The 24,528-nt window shown below is 41.0% G+C and overlaps 1 protein-coding gene across 2 annotated transcripts in view; it reads left to right on the top strand.

The window, feature by feature from the left end:
- TENT4B (terminal nucleotidyltransferase 4B) overlaps positions 1-24,528 on the top strand; it is a 58,531-nt gene that overhangs the window by 17,325 nt on the left and 16,678 nt on the right. For both annotated transcript variants that reach the window (XM_049864049.1, XM_049864047.1), the window contains exon 2: positions 23,169-23,292. In XM_049864049.1, coding sequence (XP_049720006.1) covers positions 23,169-23,292 — 124 coding nt within the window. The remainder of the gene's footprint in view (positions 1-23,168; positions 23,293-24,528) is intronic.

The raw sequence follows: 24,528 nt of genomic DNA, 5'->3' as shown, positions 1-24,528 counted from the left end.
GATCAGGTGAAACATTTCAGCAGTTCCAGAAGTGAATGGTTATGTCTTCCACTGGAGAAGGATCTGCCAAAGAATTGTTCAGATCTCCGTAACTTTCCATGAATGAGTGAGACAGTAAGGGCAAATTTAAGGAAGTATGATATTCGCCCATTGGTCAGGAAGTTCATCATGAACATGCTTTCTGTTTTTTTTTTTTTGACCTTGTTTGGATACCTAAAGGTGATCCCATGAAACCAGCAGTGCCCAGGAGGGAGGGAGCTGAGTTTGGTAGATCCCGATTCATAGATTCTCCAGTGACATGTGGAGAAGCCACTAGGGACTCTAGGATTAGACTGGTCTTACAGTGAAAGTTCTTAATGATTTAGATCAGTGGTGACCCTGGGATTGCTAGACCTCGTTTGGGGCCTGATATGGTTTCCAGGTGGTTTCAGTATTTTAAAAAGGATAACAGAACTTGCCTGTTAACTTGGTACCACATGCTAACTAAAATGTCGTGTTGTTTTATGTCATTCATTCCCCTGATGTGACAAGCCTTTTTTTGTTGGGTTACAGTCCCCTGTTCCTAGGAATGGTTTTTGGTTGCATACAGACTACGAAGTTCAGGCATAATGTGTTTGACGGCTGTAACTGAAGGTTTCCCACTTTTTTTGTTTTTAATAACAGTTTAAAAAAAAAAAAAAGGCAAACCCATTGCTGTTGAGTCTATTCCGAATCACAGCAACCCTATAGGGCAGAGTGGAACTGCCCTGTAGTGTTTCCAAGGAGCAGCTGGTGGATTTGAGCTGCCAACCTTTTGGGTTAGCAGCCGAGCTCTTAACCACTACACCACCAGTGCTCCAATAACAGGTTTACTGAGATACAATTCACGTACCATACAATTCACTCATGTAAAATGTACAGTTCCAGTGGTTTTTAGTGTATTCACGGAGTTGTGCAGCTACCACCAAAATAAATTTTAGGACATTTTTATTACTCCAAAATGAAATGCTGTACCAAGTAGCAGTTACTCCCCATTTCCCCCGCAAAACCCTCCAGTCCTAGGCAACCACTAATCTGTTTTCTGTCTCTATCAACTTGTCTGTTCTGGACATTTCGTGTGAATGGAATTACACAGTATGTGTGGCCTTTCGTGTCTGGCTTCATCCACTTGGCATAATGTTTTCAAGGTTATCCACGTTGTAGCATGAATCAGTATTGTATTCCTTCTTTATGGCTGAATAACATTCCATTGTATGTTTATACCACATTTTGTGTGTCCATTGGGCTGTTTTCACCTTTTGGCTGGTGAATAATGCTGCTAGGAACATCATGGTTCTCAGTGTCATTTTGAGATACCAGATTAAACCAGTTGGCCTTGAGTCAATTCTGACTCATGGCAAACTCATATGTGTCAGAGTAGAGCTGTGCTCGGTAGGATTTTCAGTGGCTGATTTTTTGGAAATTGATCATCAGGCCTTTCTTCCAAGGTGCCTCTGGGTAGACGTAAACCTCCAGCCTTTCAGTTAGTGGCAAGTGTGTTAACCGTTTGCACCTCCGAAGTACTTACATGGAAGTAGTGTTCTGGCTTGAAAAAAAAGACGTAGTCTTTGTGTGCATGTGTGAGAGAGAGAAAATGGCTCTAGGATTATTTGCACTGTGATATTATTTGTATAGTCTTGGTATAACTGGCAAAATAGAAGCTCCAAGTTGCATTTGCTTCCAAGTGCCTGGCTGCTTTGGGAATTTTTACATTTTATGAACGACAATGTTCAGTTAACTACAGTAAGTAATTATGTACCAATATTATCCATAATACTGGCTTGATATGAATTGACTTGTACATTGATAGAAATGCTGCAGTTTTTACATTACTTCTAATGGGAATTAATGTGTTTTCTTTACTTGCAATTTTGGAGGCAAGCAAAAATTGTAGAACCAGTTATGGTCTTAGACTGAGAGTACGTCTAGCTTGTGAATGCTGACTGGCTACCCTTATGGCCTGCCAATGGCGTCTTGATCTGTGGGGGGAGAAGAAGGAGGGGAAGTCACTGGTGCTCCTGAGGGCAGCTCCCCTGTCAGTGGGCTGTCTGTCCGTTCATGTGTAGAATGACCAAGGGAAGTTTTAATTTCTCATTATGTAAACTTTTGAGTTGCAGTCATTCCAAATGTTACTATTAACTCTTTCAAACATGTAGAAAGGATACAGAATAACATAATGGACCCCTGAGTATCTATTACCTGGATTTAACAAATTCGCTTGAGTTTCTTCTCCCTTTCTCTCCCTCCCTTCCTTTCTTTTGTCCCTCCTTTCTTACTTAAGGAATACAACTTTTCAGATACACTTAAAGGCCCTTTTGTACACTTTCCACTTGTTAGTTGCCATCAAGTCGGTTCTGACTCATGGCAACCCTGTGTGTGCAGAGTAGAACTGTTCCATGGGTTCTCTGGGTGACCCAAATGGTTCAATTCTTGACTGCTAACTAAAAGGCCAGTGGTTCAAACCCACCCAGAGGCACCTAGGAAGACAGACCTGCCGCTCCCTCCTTTCCCAGAGGCATCCCCTCTCACTCTCGAGAAGCACGAAGCACGTGTGGGTCCTTTTTGTCCCTGTTTTTATGTTTCTACATCATTTAAGTGCTTCTCAGATTGAGCTCTACACAAAAAATCTTTGCAGATACCTAGTGTTAGCTTAAGTTATTTTTATTATAGTGTTACTGTCTTAGTTATTTAGTGCTGCTATAACAGAAATACCACAAGTGGATGGCATTAACAGAGAAGTTTACCTTCTCACAGTAAAGTAGGCTAAAAGTCCAAATTCAGGGTTTCAGCTCCAGGGGAAGGCTTTCTCTCTTTGTCGGCCTTCTCATCAAACTTACCCCAGACTATGAGATCCTCTGCGCAGGGACCCCCCAGGTCCAAAGCCTGCGCTCTGCTCCTGGCACTGCTTTCTTGGTGGTATGAGGTCCCTTTGTCTCTCTGCTCACTTCTCTCTTTTATATCCCAAGAGATTGCCTCAAGACACAATCCAACCTTTAGGTTGACCCCATCCTCCCTCATTAACATCATAGAGGCAGGATTTGCAACATACAGGAAAATCACACAATACCAGGAATCATGGCCCCGCCAAACTGATAGACACGTTTTGGGGGGAACAGAATTCAAGCCCGGACAGTTACTTAAGAATGCATACACGTATAGATTTCTTAAAGATTCGAAAATCAAAACAAATGTGCAAATTAAATACAGATGAAATGATAAAGCCAGTACAATTAAAGTTAATTTTATGGGACATGTCATGTTTTATTCAGCTTGCTACACTCAGTGTGAGTGTGTATTGCCTGCTGTGGCAGACTGGGTGGCTTTGGGAATGCCTTTATTACCTTACCGAGTGATGACTCAGCCCTCTCACCACTTTTCTCTGTTCTGAAAACTGTAAAACCTTGCAGGCAGGCCGTGTGGCCTTCACTTGGCACGTACGTATTATGCACACATCAGGTCTTACTCTGTTCTAGACTGTTAGCACAAGACCAGTTAAAATCCTATTGTTTGACCTCAGCCTGACAGTAAACATAACAGCACAGGTGGGCCAGGAAATCCCTGGGCAGTTTTTTTTCCAGGGAAACATCTGGATGATCCAGAATAGGTTTATGGTAATGTTTTTAGATTAATTTTTGAAATGAAAACACGATTAAAAAACTCTTATAGAGAATGTATGGACCCGGAAATGTGTCTACAGACCCTGTTTGAGACGCATTCCTCAGCGTTTGAGGAAGATTGCTTTATTTCATATGCTCATAAATTTAATTTTTACCCTCAAGTTTAAATAGTTCAGATAGAGATGCTAGCATTATAGTTTAGCAGCAGGAACTTGTTTGTGCCTTTTTTCTATAGTAGGAGCCCTGGTGGCACAGTGGCTAAGAGCTCAGGCTGCTAACCACAAGATCAGCAGTTCGAATCCACTAGCCACTCCTGGGAAACCCCATGAGGCAGTTCTACTCTGTCCTATGAGTCAGAATCGACTTGATGGCAGTGAGTTTGGTATTTTGTTTTTTGTTTTTTTTTTTAATAGTAAGCATTTAGAAAGCATCTCACTGTTGTCTACTCTCTATAGTGTCTCTGCCTTTCCAGATGATGTTAATTAGGATCCCTTAGCTTGTGTGCCATCCCTTTTTCTTAATTGCATTGTAATTTCAGTTTTTCTTATCGCTTATTTTTAGTGCTTGTATCCTCACTACTTTTTCTGTTGAATTCAACCAAAATAAAAGTGTGTATTCTTTATCTTCTTCTTGTTGTTAGTTGCCATTGAGTCAGTTCTGAGTCCTGGTGAACAACCCATGTGTGCAGAGTAGACCTGTACTCCACAGGGTTTTCAAAGCTATGACCTTTTGGAAGCAGATTGCCAGGCCTGTCTTCCAAGATGCCTCTGGGTGGGTTCAAACCACCAACCTTTCAGCTAGCAGTGCAGTGTTTGACCATTTTGTACACAAACATCTGCATTCGTATAGCTAATCCCTGCTCCTAAATTATCATGGTATATTGTTTAAAAATAATTTTATTGCCAAAAATCTGTCAAATTGGTTTTTACTGTGTTAGTTTTGTTTTGTTTTGTTTACGTGACCCTGGGGTACCTTGTCTACTCACTGCTAAATTTTCAACTGTGTTGTCCTTATTTAAGGTGCGAGACTGTGCCAATTTGATTTTAAAGTATTAGAAGTGCGTTATGGTGAGATAAAGCTGGGAAGAAAGCCTTCATGTTTTCTTTGATTTTAAATGCCTTTTGGCATTTGTTTCTGTTTGAAGGTAACTTTTTCCAGATGCATTTTTCACACAGGTCTGGGGCTAAATGAACTGAGGTCCTTGCCTGCCTCCTGGCAGGAAGTCCCTCCCTGTCTTATTCCAGTGCGGGGTGCATTTCTTATTTCTGTGAACTACATCTAACGCCCAAAATCAAACAATTCCTCTTCTGTAGGTGATATGAAGTAATGCCCTACTTGAATTCCAGCTGTATTTTAAAAAATCACAGTTTTCTGAATTTGTTTCAGGAAATAACTAGAGAATCATATTTATTAAGAAAATGCTCTATTTGCTATTTCTTTTCATCTGACTAATAACATTTATGTGAAATAACATATTGCCATGATTGGAAGTCAGATAGGACCTAGTTCTTTAGTAATACATTTCTGCTGTTTAGTTACATGATACCTAATTGAACTGTTGCCATTTCTTGTCATATATATTCTACCACAGTGAATTTAATATAACAGAAATTTTGCCATTTTAACCATCTTCAAGTGTATAATTCAATGACAGTTGCATTCACCATATTTTTGCAGCCATCACCATTATCCATTTCCAAGTAATTTTACTTCTGTGGTCTTAATGGTTGACATATTTCAAGTGAGGAGACCTGTTTTGCAGATTTGGTTCTGCAGTTGATTTTCTGTATGATCTTAGGGAAATCAATTATCTGTTTAAAAAATTATTTTAACTAGAAAGTAACTTCTGCCTGAACTACCTCACCGAATTGTCGTGGATGTTTGGATTAGAGAATAGGTAAGAACACAAAAACCCAATGCCGTTGAGTCAATTACGACTCATAGAGTAGGTAAGAGCTCTTTGAAAAATATGAAGTACTATAGAGAAGTTGGATGCTTTGTCAAGGTGAGGCATTGCAGAAATGTCTTATGTCAGAAAGCAGTCTCCCTGCACAGCACAGCTGAGCAGGTGTAGAAGGTCCCTGTCACATCATTTTAATTCTGGAAGCCCAGCACCCAAACTGTGAGCTTGATTCTTTTGGAGGAACCCTTAGGCTCTCGGCAAGTTTACTTTCCTTGAATGCTTGTGTTAAGCTGAATAGAAACTGAAAGAGCAAACGGGAATGAAGTCAGAATGACACTGTAAGAATGAGCTGGTAACAGAAACAGCAGAGCCCAGATTCAGGCCCCAAGCTGCTCTGAATGGTACTGGACAGTTGTTGGTATATATGACAATGGCCCTAAGTTATAAAAACAAAAAGAGGGCTTTAAATTATGTCTGGCTGGCACTATCACATACTTTTATCATCATTAAAGTTTTCGTGCATACTTTTTCCATCGTTAAAGAGGAAAGCTTTGCAGTACTTATTTCATTTTCTGTTAGCAAAGGCTAAATGAGCCATTGTTTTATTATTGTTATGGGACCCTCTGTAAAATTTTCAAAATATTCACAGTACTTTGAAAACCATTTTTGTTTTTAACTTGGTAGACTTATCTCATAGATGTCTTATTTTGTCCATAGGTCTTAAGGGCCTTTTACTGTTTTCAAGGATAAGGATAAATTTAGTGGGAGTCTTTACAAGGTTGCTGAGTAAGCATTATTTTGAAAAAGTGCTGTTTTACCCTATATAGACATATCAGAAATACTCTTGAAATAGTAATTATCAGTCTGAATTGACTCGATGGCAGTGGGTTTGGGTGTTTTTTTTTTTTTTGGTTTTTACTTCAGAGTGGAAGAAATCGTGTAGAAGAACTTCACAGTGCATTACCCGTGAATGTGCCTGATAGTGACTTCTATAAAGAGCAGATTTTGAGAGGTGAGGTGGTAAATGAGACATCAAAAAATCAAAAACCAAACCCAGTGCCGTCGAGTCGATTCCGGCTGAGACATATGTACTTAAAATAAATTCAGTAACAAAATGAAACACAGCACAGGGCCCAGAGAATTTTTATAATCGCAGAATTATAGAATATTTACAATGCTTTAAATTTTGTGCATATCCAGAAAATATTTTTTTCTATGATCTCCTGAACAGCTCCTCAATAAAAGTGTCAAATGTATTGTTTCTGTTTCGCTTTGTTTGCTTTTTATTGGGTTAAGAAAGTTGCATAGTCAGAAATACTAAAAAAAAAAAAAAAAGTTGATTTATTAGGATAGTGGGTTTCTGCCTGACTTTAAACATATTTTTGTTGTTGCTGTGATATTATTGGCTTGTTTGTGAAGGAAACCACATACTTAGAGTATGGGTTTGGGGGAAGTCACGCACTTAGAATATATTAATAATCATCATTTCATCATGATAGGAAGAAGTTGCTGTGTTGCTTTATTCTGACAAAAAGTGTAACAAATGCTAGCTGAAAATGACTTCATTAAGCAAAGCCTTAAATGAAATTTCTCTGTTAAAAAGGAGAGTACAACTTTAGTAAACTAAGGATATCATACAGATACCTTAATGTGATAAAGAGCGGTACTTTAAAACCAATATGTGACATCATATGAAACACCAGCGACAATTCTCATTAAATCAGGAAAAAGAAAAGGATGCCTGCCCTCACAAATACTATTTGACCTTATGTTATTACTGCTAGACAATGAAATAGGGCAAGAAAATTGGCTGGCTGGCTATAAACATATAAAAGTTAATAGTTTTTCCATACAAGTCAGACATTATAATTAAAAACAAAACAAAAGGAAATTTCACTCGCTGGAACAACAAAACCCCCCAAATAATTTAGAAACAAAGCCAGAAATGTAAAGAAAATAAAAACTTGTCATAATAGACTTGAAGATGTCAATTCAGCTCATTAATTTATTGATTAAGGTAATTCAAATAAAAATTCCACTGACTTTTTACTTTTTTGCGGGGGAGGTAGGAGAGTGACTTACTAAAATGATTCTAAAGAGCACCTGGAAGAATAGACAGGCAAGAATAGCCAAGAACATTTTGAAAATGAAAGATGAGTTTGGGGAGGATTGGTTTTGTACTAGCAACTATTTATAGATTTATTTATAAAAGAATTTGAAAGGGTAACTTGAGCCCAAGAATTGACATAAATAGAAGTAAATGTGAAAAGAAAGCCAAGGACCTGACCCAGCTCTGCATAACCATTTAATAGATAATCAAAGGCTGTGTGTATACCAGGATTCTTTCAAGTAGAAGGGAAAGAAAATCACATTGGCTTAAGCAAAAACCAGACAAAGTCATTTTTCCCCCACATACCTGGGATGCCCAGGGGTGATACTTGCTTCATTGACACCAGAGGAGGCTCAAATGCCTATCTCTCCCTGACTTAATTCTTTCTCAGAGTTGGCTCCATTCTCCCCTTTGTGCAGCTGGAGGAAAGGGAGGTGTAGTTGTTGATAGTTCCAGGCTTCTACTTTTGCAGCTCAAGGTCCTGGAAGAGAATGACCTTCCTCAGTGTCAGTATGTAGAGTCCTAGGGAAAGACACCATGTAAGCCATGACCATGGGGCACTGCACTAACTAGGGCCCACCCATGCCTGTCCCTGTCTAGCCAGGATCCCCAGCTGTCTGTGCTGTGAGGCCTCACAGAATTACATGCAACGGTGGGAGCTGGGACTGTCCCCAAGGAAAGGGGATGCTGTGGTAGAATTACGGGGGAGAGCAGGGCAGACTGGAATAGCAAATGTATACTCAGTCATTGAGGAAAGGATAGAATATTCAATAAAGGATACTGGACACTTGGTTAACTATTTGAGATAGAGGGAAAAAGAAGAAAAAAGATCCCTGCTTTTCACCATAATCAGTTAAATTCCAATTGAATAAGTGATAGTTAAGTTGGAAGAAGAAGAAGAAGAAGAAGAAAAGACATTAAATAACTAGAAGAAAATACAGCCAGATATTTTTCTCATCTGAAGGTAAAAAAGCCTCTTGAAACAGAGCAGAGGGTGATCGAAAAGCAGAGATTGCACACTGACCGCCAAGTGGTTGGATCAGACCTGCAGAGACATTATGTTTTGTCTTATTTATCTTTAAAAAATTGAGCCAGAATCTTAAAATCAAGATTTTACCTACAAGTCTAGATTTCTGGCTTATTTTGACAAATGGGAAGCGCTGGCAGTGCTGGGCTTGCATCCCTCCATGGCAACAGTTGGCCAGGGCTAAGAGACAGCTGCTTCCCTTAGGTTATCACCTTCTCCACCACCTCCTAAGGATCCCAGCATTGAAGGTGTATGTGAGTTGCCCTTTCTTCTTGCAGTTACATCCAACTAGCTGTTTGTCCCTTTTAGGCAAAGATTCCTAGACGTAAGACGTGGCACGTTGAAGACTGAACTGGGGAAAGAGTATTTGCTACCTTTACCCACTGCCGTCAAGTAGATTCTGACTCATAGTGACCCTATAGGACAGAGTAGAACTGCCTCATAGGATTTCCAAGGCCGTAAATCTTTACAGAAGCAGACTGCCACATCTTTCTCCTGCGAAGCGGCTGGTGGATTCAAACTGCCGGCCAGCAGCCAAATACTTAACGATTACACTACCAGGGCTCTTCGCTGCCTATGGCAAAAGGTTAATAGTCACAATATATAAAGAATGCTAATGAACAAATATGAAAATACTGCAAATATTGCCTGTAAGTATGTGCTCTTTAAAAAAAAAAAATCACCTATATGAGACCAAATGGTCAACAATTACTTTAAAACAAATATGAGAGTCTTAAGGGGGCAGGAAACTAGGTTAATAGAAATGGAGTAACCAGAATGGAAATAACGAGAATGTTCACTCATTGTGAAGAAGGTGACCAATGTCACTGAACAATTTGTGTAGGAATTGTTGAATGGGAACCGACACTGCTGTGTAAACCTTCACTGAAAACACAAAATATTATTTTAAAAAAAAATACTCCAACACAGGAAAGTGTAAAAAGATGAAAACGGTCAATTCTCAGTAGGCTATTAGCTTCATGACATGTCTGTCTTGTTCAGTATAGTATTTTAGTGCCAAGCACAGTGCCTGATACTTTGTAGGCATTCAGTAAATATTTGTTAATGATAATTAGTGATAGCTGATATTTATTAAGGATTTACTATGTGAGCTATCGCCAGTGACTGCTCTGACAGGGAACACAACAGAGAATCCCTGATGGAGCAGGAGAAAAGTAGGATGCAGACTTAATGGTCTGACTGAAACTGGAGGGCCCCCAGAGGTCATGGACCCCAGACTCTCTGTTAGCCCAAAACTAAAACCATTCCCAAAGCCAAATCTTCAGACAGTTTAGACTGGACTATGAGACATAAAATGATACTGGTGAGGAATGTGTTTCTGAGCTCAAGTAGACACATGAGACTATGTGTGCAGCTCCTGTCCGGAGGCGAGACGAGAAGGCAGAGGGGGACAGGAGTTCGTTGAATGGACACAGGAAATACAGGGTAGAGAGAAGGAGTGTGCTGCCACATTGCAGGGAGAACAACTAGGGTCACATAACAACGTGTCTAAAAGTTTTTGTATGAGAAACTGACTTGAATTGTAAACTTTGACTTAAAGCACAATGAAAAAAAAAAAATACCGAAAAAAAAAATTGTGCTAAGTAAACAGTGTGCCCCATGGCAAGCCCTTTCCATGCCGTTGTTTAATCCCTGCAGAAACTCTTCAAGATGGGTAGTATTGTTATCCTCATTTTATAGGTGGTGAAGCTGAGGTTTGAAGAGGTAAAGTACCTAGACAGGCATACCCAGTAAGTGGTGACCCAGAGTTCTGATTCCAGCTCATGCCCTTTAAACTGCTGTATTAAATTCCATCATACGGTTATCAAAATGAATTGAAAAAGAAGGGATACAAATGTCCAATAAACGTGGAGAAAATCTCCAACTTTACTAGGAATTAAAGAGTAAAAACAAAGCACTCTAGGGGTATGGAGATTGGGGAGAATGTATCAGTACCCACATGGCTGGAGGGCATTTTGGGAATGTTTTTCAAAAGCTTTAAATGCTCATACGCTTTCACCCAGGGATTTCACTTCTCACAATTTATTCTAAGAAAAATTAGAGTTGATTACAGATTTGTATACAAAGTATGTGTTATGATGTTAGCTATAATAGTGAAAAATTGGAAGCAGCCTAAATGCTCAACGATAAGGGATTGGTAGAATAAATGATGGAATATTCATATACTGGAATAATATGCAGTAATATTTAATGCATAATAATATTAAAAATTCATTTTATACTATCAGATGTCATGCAGAATGGCCGTGATATGGCCAGTGTGTTTCCTCAGGTTCCACAATGCTCTATGTGGTAAAGCATTTTGCGATAAGCGTTTAGTGAGTGTGTTATATCTGTTGCATAGTCAGCCCCAGTTATGTTTGCCACTGTTAAAGGGAATGGAAATATGGGTTTTTTTTTTTCTGTGTACTTTTCCAAACAGCTGTGAAATGATATTTTTCCTCCAGAGTTTACTTTTTGTTAATTTTGAAAAAGTATAAGACCTCACGAAGTAAACCTATGTTGTTGTTGTCGTTAGGTGCCGTTGAGTTGGTTCCAACTCATAGCGACCCCACGTACAACAGAACAAAACACTGCCCAGTCCTACACCATCCTCACAATCGTTGCTATGCGTGAGCCCATTGTTGCAGCCACTGTGTCAATCCATCTTCTTGAGGGTCTTCCTCTTTTTCGCTGACTCTCTACTTTACCAAACATGATGTCCTTCTCCCGGGGTATGTGAGAAGAAATGTCGCCATCCTACATACAAGCCTTGCAAACCTGTGTATGTTATGTTTTGGTGTGTGTGTAAAGGGAATCTTTCAGAATCAGGCTTTGTTTTTTGTTTTTTTTTTTTTGCTTAACCTTTTAAAAATTACATAAATAATACCAACATCCAAAAAAATCTCATTGGCACAGAATAAAACCAAAGTAAATGGTGAAAGCCTTTTTCCAAGTTAGCCTTGTTCCCAGTTCCATCACCCAAGGTAATCACTATTGATAGTTAAATTATTTAAAATATGCATTGGAAGTTTGCCCTGTTTAATATAAGTTATTAAGCAAATAATCACCCCCATTATGTTTTGGATATCTAGATTTCCATATGTAGTTGTCCTTGAAAATGAGGTACCGTGAGTTGATTCTGTGCTGCTTTTAACAGTACTCAGACACAGGAACTGTTGTTAACATGGTTGTGTGTTTTAAAACCAGTGCCTGTTGGCTCTTTAACACCAGCCCCTCCACCAAAAATAAACTAATAATTGTTTTTAGTCTTGTATGAGTTAAAACACCTCCATATTTCACTATTATATTTAAGAATATAACGTATTTCTGTAGAATGAACTATTCTTATTGGCATCTGGATCTGGTAGATAAGGAAAGGGAGTTGCAGGTGGAGCAAATGGTTAAGTGCTCGACTACTAACCAAAAGTCTGACAGTTCAGATCCACCCAGAGGCACCTCAGAAGACAGGCCCGGCATCTGCTTCTGAAAACCCTGTGGAGCAGTTCTGCTCTGCACACAGGGGCTGCTGTGAGTCAGAGGCTACTCCACAGGAACTAACAGCAACCGATGAGGAGAGATTCAGCCTTGTTTGTTTTTTTTCACTCAGCAAGTATTTGAGTGAATTATGTGGGGAGTAAATTTATTAACTAAGCTCCTGGCTTAGGCTATTTGATCCTAGTTGGGGATACTACCAACCATTCTCCTTTAGACTTCCCAGCTTTACCCAGATTTGAGTAGATCTCCTCAGAGTGGTGGGGAAGTAGAGGATTTTTTTTTTTTTTAATAATTTTTATTGCTTTAAGTGAAAGTTTACAAATCAAGTCAGTCTCTCAAATAAAAACTTATATACACCTTGCTACATACTCCCAATTACTCTCCCCCTAATGAAACAATCCGCTCTTTCCCTCCACTCTTCTCTTTTCATTTCCGTTTCACCAGAAGTAGAGGATTTTTACTGGACATAGAAAAAATTAGTGACTACAATTAGATAAAGCTACCTTTTGGCAATATTTTTTTTTCTCTTATTTTGTTTACCTTATAATTGATTGAAAGTAGTGGCAGGTTTGGTGGCAGATGTTAGAGGCTTGCGGGGAGAAGTCAGATGGTTTTCGTTCTCTCTCTTCCTAGCAGTACAAGGGGATGAGACAGAGAGGAAATCAAATGAAAAACTATCCTCTGAAAAGCTAGCCCAATAAAACTATAGTCCAGAAATTGAACAGCTGCAGGTGATGGTATTTAAAAGGAATGCTCTAATTTCTAGGAAAGCAGGTTTGAGCACCTCTTAAAAGAAGTAGAAAATGGGAACGCTGTAATCTAGGACACACACACAGGTTCCTGTCCTCTGCACCTTCACTCCCAGTGTCTCAGCAAATAGGACATTCCTTACTGTGAGCAGCAGCCTCGAGTCCTGCAAAGAAGCAAGCTGTGTGGACATCTGTATCCGTAGTTTCTCTTGCTCTTTTTTTTTTTTAATCTTAGGTTCTAGTGAGAATTATTATTTGGGGTGTGAATGCGTTTCCCTGTCTTCTGTCAAATAGAGGCAGGACAGGGCTTTTTCTTTTCAGCTTTGGTGCTGGTGACCTTCAAGTGACCTCACTGAATTTTTACCAGTACAGCAGGAAGTTAGGCACTTTGTGCAGACTTTAAATATAAAGAAGTTGACAAGGTATTTGATTCTTGAAATACTTACAAACTCTGGCTTTTAAAGAAGTTTCATATTTATCATAAGTATTTTCTTACAGCCACATCTTTACGCTCAGGCTGACTTGTTTCCTTGGGCTGTTTTCTGAGAGCTGGAATTGCCTGGTCACAGGGCATCTCCGGCCCACAGTTCCGGAGCCCAGTTGCCCTCCCTTCTGTTCTGTCAGCTCTCAGCCATCGTGTGTGAGCATCCCTTTCCTTGGATCCTGGTGCAGAGCTCAGGTTAAGGAATGCAATTTCCCTTTTTGACCCTGTGGCCTTGGGGGTGGGTAGATGTACTCCTGTGAACTGAGGGTCCCTTCCTAAAGAAGGGCTTCTCTGTGCTGAGTACCAGGCCTGTGTCAGGAGTCTAGGGGCAGAGAGCTGAATGAGCCAGGTTTCTTGCTCCGGGAGAGTGGATGCTGAGCGGGGAGGCCTGCGTGCAGGTACTTCTTTATGATTAACAGTTCTGCAAGAGGTAGGACAGGAGTGGTCCAGGAGCACTAAGGAGGTCTGAAGTGATTTGGCTTCTGGGAACTTTACAGAGGTGGTGATATTTGAGCTCTCTGGAAAGGTGTGGCCTATTTGGAAACCCTGGTGGCACAGTGGTTAAGACCTACGGCTGCTAACCAAAAGGTCAGTGGTTCAAATCCACCAGGTGCTCCTTGGAAACCCTATGGGGTAGTTCTCCTCTGTCCTGTAGGGTCACTATGAGTGGGAATCAACTCGATGGCAACGGGTTTGGTTTCTTTGTTTTGGGGGGCATGTTCAGGGCACAGTTCTGTGGGGCTGGCTGCAGAGAAGAGAGAACAGATGTGAGGCTGACAAATTTGGTAATGCTCTCATGAAGAGTTTGGAAGTGACACTAATGGTGGAGGAAGGGGACCCTGGCAACGTAAGATGGAATGGAGGAAGGGAGAGCTGCTGGCAGGGAGGCTAGTCTGGAGACTACTGCAGCGTCCTACTGAGAGGTCTAAGGACTTGAGCTATGAGGCAAGGTAGGGTATGATTTGGAAGATGAATGTGTATATATATGTGTGTGTGTGTGTGTATACACACACACACACAGAGATAGTGGACACGATTTGGAGACCTATTAGCTTCAGAGAGATCAACCAGGGAGGACTCTCAAGATTCCATTTCGGAAAATAGTAACTCGGGCTGGAAAATACAAGGGGAAAGAAGAGGTTTGGGAGAAAAGTGAAGGAGTTTCATTTTGGACTGACTTGTTGAGTTTGAGGTGACATCTAGGGACAGGTGTCTGGCTGGCAGTTGAACTAACACAGGAGCACGGATGCATGTGTGATGGTCTCTTAGTAAAAACCAGTTCTAGAGTCTGCTGAAGATGTCCCTGGAATGCACTGTGATGGCTCTAGGGCTTGCTCTTACTCACTTCTCTTGGTGCCTGCATGCATTTGAAAAAAGCAAACTGTACAAGAGGGTATAAATCACTGCCACCTCCTACATCAGTCCCACTCCCCAGAGTAAACCACTGCCAGCAGGATTTTATGTATCTTCATAGAAATTTGGTGAATGTATCCATGTCTAAGTATATAAATTCTTAGAAAGGTTGAGTCAGATACTAACAGAAACTCACTACACACGTTGCTTTGGGCCTGAACTCACTTTGCATAACATTGTGATGTGTGCAGGCCTGGGCTTGGGGGTGCTCTGGTTCCCCAGGTGTCAGTGCCACCCACAGCTCGAGCACCAAGCTTTTAGAATTGCTCAGGTTCTCAGCTCAGAACTGTAAGCTCTGTAACCTTTTTTTGCAAGGCAAGACTATTAGAGTAATTTGAGTTTTTCTTCTTTTAAAAGTAAATTTTAATGAATGTTTTTCCTTGTAAAAACGTACAATGGTAATTAACATGTATTTACAAGATCGACTAAGTAGATGTGTATACATTGTTATAAAGTGAGCCCTTCTCCTAAAAATTTGTTTTAATCCTCAGATTTTCTCATTGTTAACAGTATAGTGTGTAGGTCCTGTTCTGTGGAGAATGTATATATACATACGTGCATGAATGTACACGTACACACGCATACATATGTACATAGGTTTTTATATAAAATATTGTTTTTAATATGGAAAAATGTAAGGAAGACAAATCATCTGTAATCTCATCAAGCAGATAATAAAGTAGACAAATATGTGCTCGTGGTTTAAAAAAAATTATGACAGTACAGAAAGGTACAGAATGAAAAGTCTCTAACTCCTGCCAGCTATCCACTGAGCAGAAGGCCTTGTCCCTGAGGCAGTGCCCTTAGCAGTGTATGGTTGTCCTCCCAGAACTTTGTAACACAGGTGGAAACATAATATCACCCGTAATATACACAAAGTGGATCATTTTGTGCTTTTGCTTTTAAACTTATCAGGCCTTTCTTTGTCAGCTTAAGCTTTACCTCATTCTTCTTAATGGGTCATATATAGGGTTGCGATGAGTCGGAATCGACTCAACAGCACTGGGTTTGGTTTTTGGTTTTTATATTCTGTTAGATGATTGGGTCATTGTTTCATTGGATACTGTTGAGGAACACTGAGGCTTTTTCTACCTTTTTTAGTATTCCAAATAATGATGTAGTGAACACTCTTAGTATCTTAGTTCCCTCACGGAAATATTGCCAGAGGCTGGAAAGAAGGGGAGAGAGGTGGTTAAAAATTAATGCCCTGTTCTTCTTCATATAGTCCAGCTTCTTGGATTATTTGCTTAGCATACAGATTGAAAAAGTGTCATGAAAGGATACAGCCCTGACACACACATTTCCTGACTTTAAACCATGCAGTATCCCCTTGTTCTGTTCGAACGACTGCCTTCTTGATCTATGTACAGGTTCATCATGAGCACGATTAAGTTGTTTCAGACTCGTAGTGACCCTTCTGGCAGTCCATGGTATATTCAGTATTCTTTGCCAACTCTGTAATTCAAAGGTCTCAATTCTTCTTGGGTCTTCCTCATTCGTTGTCTAACTTTCGCCTGCATATGAGGCAATGGAAAATATCATGGCTTGGATCAGGCGCACCTTAGTCCTCAAGGCGACATCTTTCCTTTTCAGCCCTTTAAAGAGATCTTTTACACAAGACTGGCCCGGTGTAATACATTGTTTTTTCTGACTGCTGCTTCCGTGGGCATTGATTGTAGATCCAAGAGAAATGAAATCCTTGACAACTTCAGCGTTTTCTCCTTTTATCATGATGTTACTGATTGGTCCAGTTGTGAGAATTTTTGTTTTCTTTATGTTGAGGTATAATCCATACTGATAGCTGTAGTCTTTGAGCTTCATCAGGAAGTGCTTCAAGTTCTGTTCCTTTAACAGCAAGCAGAGCTGTGTCATCTGTATATCCCAGGTTGTTAATGAATCTTCCTCCAATCCTGATTCTCTGTTCTTCATATAGTCCAGCTCCTTGGATTATTTGCTCAGCATACAGATTGAATAAGCATGATGAAAGGATACAACCCTGACGCATACCTTTTTTGACTTTAAACCACACAGTATCCCCTCGTTCTAACAATTGCCTCTTGGTCTATGTAAAGGTTCCTCATGAGCACAATTAAGTGTTCTGGAATTCCAGTTCTTTGCAATGTTACCCATAATTTGTTATGATCCATACGCCGAATGCCTTTGCATAGTCAATAAAACACAGATAAACATCTTTATGGCATTCTGTGCTTTCAGCCAGGATCCATCGGACATCAGCAATGATATCCTTCCTTCCACATACTCGTCTGAATCCAGCTTGAATTTCTGGTAGTTCTCTGTCCATGTACTGCTGCAATCATTTTTGAATGATCTTTAGCAAACTTTCACTTGTGTGTGATACTAATGACCTTGTTAGATAATTTCCACGTTCTGTTGGATCACCTTTCTTTGGAATGGGCACAAATATGGGTCCCTTCCAGTTGGTTGGTCAGGTAGCTGTCTTCTAAATTTCTTGGCATAGATGAGTGAGCACTTCCAGCGCTGCATCCATTTGTTGACACAGCTCAATTGGTATTCCATCAATTCCGGCAGCCTTGTTTTTCCCAGTGCTTTCAGTGCAGCTTGGAACTCTTTCTTCAGTACCATCGTGGTTCGATATTTTGCCTATAGAATTCTTCAACATTGCCTGGATTTTTTCTTCAGTTCTTTCAGCTTGACCGCACGCTTCTCAGTTTGTCATAGTGTGGTGGCTTGCGTGTTGCTGTGATGCTGGAAGCTGTGCCACCGGTGTTTCAAATACCATCAGGGTTGCCCTTGGTGGACAAGTTTCAACAAAGCTTTCAGACTAAGACAGACTAGAAAGAATGTCCTGGCGGTCTCCTTCTGAAAAAATTGGCCAGTGAAAACCTAATGAATAGCAGCAGAACATTGTGTGATAGAATGCCAGAAGATAGCCCCTTCAGTTAGAAGGCACTCCAAATACAACTGGGAAAGAACTGCCTCCTCAAAGTAGAGTTGACCTTAAAGATGTGGATGGAGTAAAGCTTTTGAGACCTTCATTTGCTGATGTGGTTTGACTTAAAATGAGAAGAAACAACTGCAAACGTCCGTTAATAATCAGAACGTGGAATTACAAAGTATTAGTCTAGGAGAATTGGAAGTCATCAAAAATGAAATGGAACACATAAAAATCCACATCCTAGGCATTAGCGAGCTGAAATTAACTGGTATTGGCCATTTTGGATCAGACAATCATATGGTCTACTATGCAGGAATGACAAATGTAAGAGGCAAGGCATCCCACTCGTTGTCATCCTTCAGCAATACCTACTAATTAATTGTTTTTAGTTGAGATCCAGACCTTGGTTTTCTCTGTGTAGTTGGATGATTTCAGATGCATAAAGTTACATTAACATGTCAAGGGGACCTTATAAAATATCTCTGGTTTCCAGCCTTTATTAGGCCATCGTGTAACTGACAATGAGCCCTGGTGGCACAATGGTTAATTAGTTGCTTGGCTGCTAACCAAAAGGTTGGAGGTTTGAACCCATCGGCAGCTCCATGGGAAACAGATGTGGCTGTCTGCTTCTGTAAAGATTACAGCTTTGCAAACCCAATGGGGCAGTTCTACTTTGTTCTATAGTGTCACTATGGGTCAACATTGACTCGAAGGCAAGGGGTTTTGTTTTGGTTTTTGTATGTAACTCAAATGTGTGCCAGGCATGTAGTGGTCACTCAGAAAATGGAATTAAATTCTTTTAACATTTTTGAGTACTTTGATATGGATGGCACTGTGCCAGCGAGGGAGCCCTAGTGACACAGTGGTTAAGAGCTTGGCTGCTAACCAAAAGATAGGCAGTTGGAATCTACCTGCGACTTCCTGGGGCAGTTCTACTCTGTCCTCTAGGGTCACTGTGAGTTGGAATTGACACGACAGCAACAGGTTTGGTTTGGTGCCATTAAGGTTATGCAGTTCACAGGGATAGAACCCTCCAAAGTATTTAGAAATCTGTACTGGAAGTTTATTTTCTAAACATACCAAGATTGTTTTATTTGTTCTTAAAGCATTTTCCAAACAACGGCACTGGGTAGTTACATAAAGGTGAGCTAGATAGTGATGTTTGTGTTTGGTGTGAGTAAGAGGATGACCCTGCAGACCTGAGCTGGGCCCTCCTGCACTCAAGTAATTTTTTGCTTTAATTATTGTTATTGTTAGGTGCTGTCAAGTCTGTTCCTACTCTTAGTGACCCTATGTACACAAGAACAAAACACTGCCCCATCCTGTGCCATCTTCACAGTCGTTGCTGTGTTTGAGCTCATTGTTGCAGCCACTGTGTCATTCCACCTCGTTGAAGGCCTTCCTCTTTTTCACTGACCCTCCACTTTACCAAGCATTGTGTTCTTCTCTATGGACTGATCCCTCCTGATAACATATCCAAAGTATGTGAGACAAAGTTTCTCCATCCTCGCTTCCAAGGAGCACCCTGGCTGTACTTCTTCAAGAGAAACTTGTTCATTCTTCTGGCAGTCCATGGTATATTCAATATTCTTTGCCAGCACCATAATTCAAAGCATCAGTTCTTCTTGGTCTTCCTTATTCATTGTTCAGCTTTCATGTGCATGTGAGGCAATTGAAAAGACTGTGGCTTGGGTCAGGTGTGTACCTTAGGCCTCAAAGTGATGTCTTTGCGTTTCAACAGTTTAAAGAGGTCTTTTGCAGAAGATTTGTCCAATGCAATACATCACTTAATTTCTTGACTTCTGCTTCCATGGGCATTGATTGTAGATCCAAGTAAAATGAAATCACTGACAACTTCAATATTTTCTCTGTTTATCATGATGCTGCTTAGTGGTCCAGATATGAGGATTTTTGTTTTCTTTATTTGAGGTATAATCCATACTGAAGGCTGTGGTCTTTGATCTTTATCAGTAAGTGCTTCAAGTCCTCTTCGCTTTCAGCAAGCAAGGTTGTATCATCTGCGTATCGTAGGTTGTTATTGAGTCTTCCACCAGTCCTGATGCCGCATTCTTCTTAAGCGTAGCCCAGTTTCTCTGATTATTTGATCAGCATACAGATTGGATAAGTATGGTGATACAATACAACCCTGGCACACACCCTTCCTGATTTTAAACCACACAGCATCTCCTTGTTCTCTTTGAAGGACTGCCTCTTGGTCTAAGGACAGTTTCTTCATGAGCACAATTAAGTGTTCTGGAATTCCCATTCTTTGCAGTGTTATCCAGTTATGATGCACATGGTCAAATGGCTTTGTATGGTCAATAAGACACAGAAAATATGCATACACACAACACAAAATTATTTTAAATCCGTACTTCTTTTCGTCGTTAGATGGAAATGACTCACGGTGAGGATCATGTGTGGCTAGCCAAGTTTCCTCCTAGTACCTTGAATCTAGGCACTCCATTTAGAGAATAAATTCTTTTTCTTATTGCATAACAATTTCTTACTACTTAAAGATTAACTGGAAGTTGAACTAAATATTTTTTGTGTGTATTCAAATTAGAAAATGTGAACGTGGGCTTTTGTAGAGTAGGCAATAGCCAGATTAAGAAGGGTTTTTTTTTCATTGGTTAAGATGGAAATGTTCTACAGTGACATTGTTTAGAACTACAAATAAACCCCAGTAGCTCATAACAAACAGTCTGGTTAGATAAGAAGAAACCCACTTGTTTTCTGTTTGTCTGTGGTCCTCATCCTCACAGCAGACAGGACTGCATCCTCATCATGGTGCAGAAGTCCAGGGTCAGGTGTAGGTTCAAATAGCTGTTCTGTTTCAGCTCTCATCTTTAAGAAGCAGACGGAAATGACTTTAGGGAATATGTTAAAACCTGAGGAAGTTAAACATATTAGAAGTGGAAGAGCCTAAGGTATCCAGAAGCATACCCAGGAATACTTGACTCTCTGGGATGCTTTCTGGATTTACCTGTAGAACTCTCTGGATTTTAAAATCCAGTTGTCCTGCAGCCATTGCACATCAAATAGGTAGGATGCTGTTATAAGTCACTCCTTACCAAAATGCCCAGGTTTTGAAACTAAGCTGCTGAATAGACTCCTGGTTGCCAACCCCTGCATTCCCTTTGAGGGTGCTGAGGCTGAAAAACTGCTACAGTTACTTGCCGGAGGGAATGCTTGGGTCTGGAACTCAGGTCTTTTTTTTTTCACTCAGAAAATAAAACAGAAGAGGCAAAAGCTGTTGATTGTCTAATCAGTCACACTTTAAAGTACTACAAAGCAAATAGAAAATGAGGTTTAGCCATTTTTTCCCCTTCTTCAAAACCATGTCTGGTCTCCCAGTTTTCAGCTTCCTGTGACTCCCCTTACCTGCTCTGTTCCCTGAATGGGTGTGGGCACCTTCTTGCCTGGGCTGAGCCCTTGGAGCTTGGCACCCATTTCTCTTAGCACCTGTCTCCTGGTCTGTCACAGCTGTGACGGACTGTGAGATACTGTAAGACTATGCAGCGTAAGCATTCCTGCACATTGACTGTCCACTCCCAAAGGTAGTTCTTTTTTTTTTTTTTAAATTGTATTGTGCTTTAAGTGAAAATTTACAAATCAAGTCAGTCTCTCACACAAAAACCCATATACACCTTCCTACAGATTCCCAATTACTCTCCCCCTAATGAGACAGCCCGCTCTCTCCCTCTACTCTCTCTTTTCATGTCTTTTTCGCCAGCTTCTAACCCCCTCCACCCTCTCATCTCCCCTCCAGGCAGGAGATGCCAACATAGTCTCAAGTGTCCACCTGATCCAAGAAGCTCACTCCTCACCAGCATCCCTCTCCAACCCATTGTCCAGTCCAATACACGTCTGAAGAGTTGGCTTCAGGAATGGTTCCTGTCCTGGGCCAACAGAGGGTCTGGGAACCAATGACCATTAGGGTCCTTCTAGTCTCAAGTCAGACCATAAAGTCTAGTCTTTTTACGAGAATTTGGGGTCTGCATCCACTGCTCTCGTGCTCCCTCAGGGGTTCTGTGTTGTGTTCCCTGTCAGGGCAGTCATTGGTTGTAGCCGGGCACCATCTAGTTCTTCTGGTCTCAGGATGATGTAGTCTCTGGTTCCTGTGGCCCTTTCTGTCTCTTGGGCTCGTAATCACCTTGTGTCCTTGGTGTTCTTCATTCTCCTTTGATCCAGGTGGGTTGAGACCAATTGATGCATCTTCGATGGCTGCTTGCTAGCGTTTAAGACCCCAGATGCCACTCTTCAAAGTGGGATGCAGAATGTTTTCTTAATAGATTTTATTATGCCAGTTGACTTAGATGTCCCCTGAAACCAGGGTCCCCAAACCCCCGTCCCTGCTACACTGGCCTTCGAAGCATTCAGTTTATTCAGGAAACGTCTTTGCTTTTGGTTTAGTCCAGTTGTGCTGACCTCCCCTGTATTGTGTGTTGCCTTTCCCTTCACCTAAAGTAGTTCTTATCTACTATCTAGTGAATATTCCCTCCCACCGTCCCTCCCTCCCTCCCCTCTCTGGTAACCACAAAAGAATGTTTTCCTCTCAGTTTAAACTATTTCTCAAGTTCTTATAATAGTGGTCTTATACAATGTTTGTCCTTTTGCAACTGACTAATTTGACTCAGCAAAATGCTGCATTTTTTTAAGTCAGTCTTTCCCTAGCCCCTCTCAGAAACACTGAAACAGTTCCCTGTTGCCACAGGTTAAACTCTGATCTCAGCCTGTCCTTCAGAGCCTAGTCACTTGATGCTTGCCTTCTTATGGGACGCTTCTTCCACTCCTCCTTAGCCACAGACGTGCAGGTCGCTCGCTGCTGCCTGTGTGCCTAGTACCTCGAAGCCTCTTGGAAGGCTCTAGTGCCTTCTTGGAGCCTTTGTCTGCTGCCAATTCTTTTCAAGACTCTGCTGATATTCACAGGCTGACTTGTTCACTAGACACTTGATTTACAGAACAAAAGATGCACTGTTTTGCTCACTCTAAGAAGGAGTGGATTCACAGAGCAGGAAGGTGGCCAGTCCCTTCTGCAGGGAGCTTGCTTGTGTCACCTGGATTCAGTATCTTTCCTGTGTTTGCGTCCATTGGATCAAACGTGTAGGCAGGGCCAGGTCTTTTTTTCATCAGCTCCCAGCAAGTGTTCTTCAGGGGCAGATTGATAAATGCTGTCACGGCTCCTAACATACTCCCAGTATGACTTCTTGGAATTCTTTATTATTTTATTATTATTATTATTTAATCAAATTCTGAACATTCTCGTTTTAGTTAAGCATGAGTTGTGATATTAAAATTAAGGTAACAATCTATGAATATAAAGTCATCGGCTGAATTATATGACTTAATTAGATAAGGTTATTTAAGATGGTGATGTCTCCTTACATTGGTCCTCCCCATTTTAATAACTTTTACTCCTTTTTCTTCAGCCTGCATGAAGAAATTAGTGATTTTTATGAGTACATGTCTCCGAGACCGGAGGAGGAGAAGATGCGGATGGAGGTGGTGAACAGGATCGAGAGTGTGATCAAGGAGCTCTGGCCCAGCGCCGATGTGAGTACCTGCCTGGGAGCTGGGCGCTCAGTCAGCCCCTTGTCCCCGGGGTGGGAGAGGACTGCTGGCATCTTGTCCAGGGTCCTCGCGTGCAAGGGGATGTGTATCTGGAGACTGAAGTTCAATTACATTTTAAAGGTGAACAAGTTTCTGCAGCCTTTAGAACTTGAGTTCCCTGATTATTTCGTTGAATCAAATGATAAACTTTTTTTTCCAACAACAGTAATATTATTGAGGCCTTTCTGTCTGCTGGGCCATCACTAGATGTAGTTCCAAAAGACCTAACTTAATAAAATCCTGCCAGCAAGATACTAGGAGACCTGGATTTTGATCCCAGCTTCCTTACCATTAGACTTTGTGACCTTGGAGAAGTCCCTTTACCACTTGGACCTCTGGCTTTCTTTTTTTAAATTGTGTTTTAGGTGAAAGTTTATAGCACAAATTAGTTTCTCATTCAAAAATTTATCTACAAATTGTTTTGTAGCATTGTTTGTAATCCCCTCAATGTGTCAGCATGCTACCTTTTTCACTTTCCACCCCTGGTTCCCTGTGTCCGTTTTTCTAGTTCCTGTCACTTCCTGCCTTCTCATCTGTGCATTTGGGCACGTGCTGCCTATTTGGTTTCGTATACTTGATTGAACGTGAGAAGCATGTTCCTCACATGTGTTATTGTTTGTTTTATAAAAAAAAAATAGGTCTGTCTAATCTGGCTGAAAGGTGGCCTTTGGGAGTGGCTTCCATTCTGAGTTAACAGGGCATCTGGGGGCCATCGTCTCAGGGGTTCCTCCAGTCTCTGTCAGACCAGTAGTCTGGTCTTTTTATTGTGAATTTGAATTTTGTTCCACATTTTTCTCCCGCTCTGTCTGGAACCCTGTATTGTGATCCTGTCAGAGCAGTTGGTGGCGGTAGCTGGGTGTTATCTAGCTCTTCGGGGCTTAGGCTGGTGAAGGCTGTGGTTCATGCGGTCCGTTAGTCTTTTTGACGAATATTTTCCTTGTGTCTTTGGTTTTCTTCATTCTCCTTTGCTCCGAACGTGATGGGACCAGTGATGTATTTTAGATGACCACTCCCAAGCTGTTAAGACCGCAGACGCTGCTCACTGAAGAGGATGTAGAACATTCTCTTTAGGAACTCTGTTAGGCCAGTGACAGTCCCCACCCCTCAGCCTCAGTAACTCGATCCCTCAAGGTGTTTGGATGTGTCTAGGAAGCTTCTGTACCTTTGTCTTGGTCAAGC

This window comes from Elephas maximus, chromosome 21 (genome assembly GCF_024166365.1).
Source record: "Elephas maximus indicus isolate mEleMax1 chromosome 21, mEleMax1 primary haplotype, whole genome shotgun sequence".
Classification (NCBI taxonomy): Eukaryota; Metazoa; Chordata; class Mammalia; order Proboscidea; family Elephantidae; genus Elephas; species Elephas maximus.
Note: the sequence above shows the minus strand (reverse complement) of the source record. Positions and strands in the feature narration are given on the sequence as shown.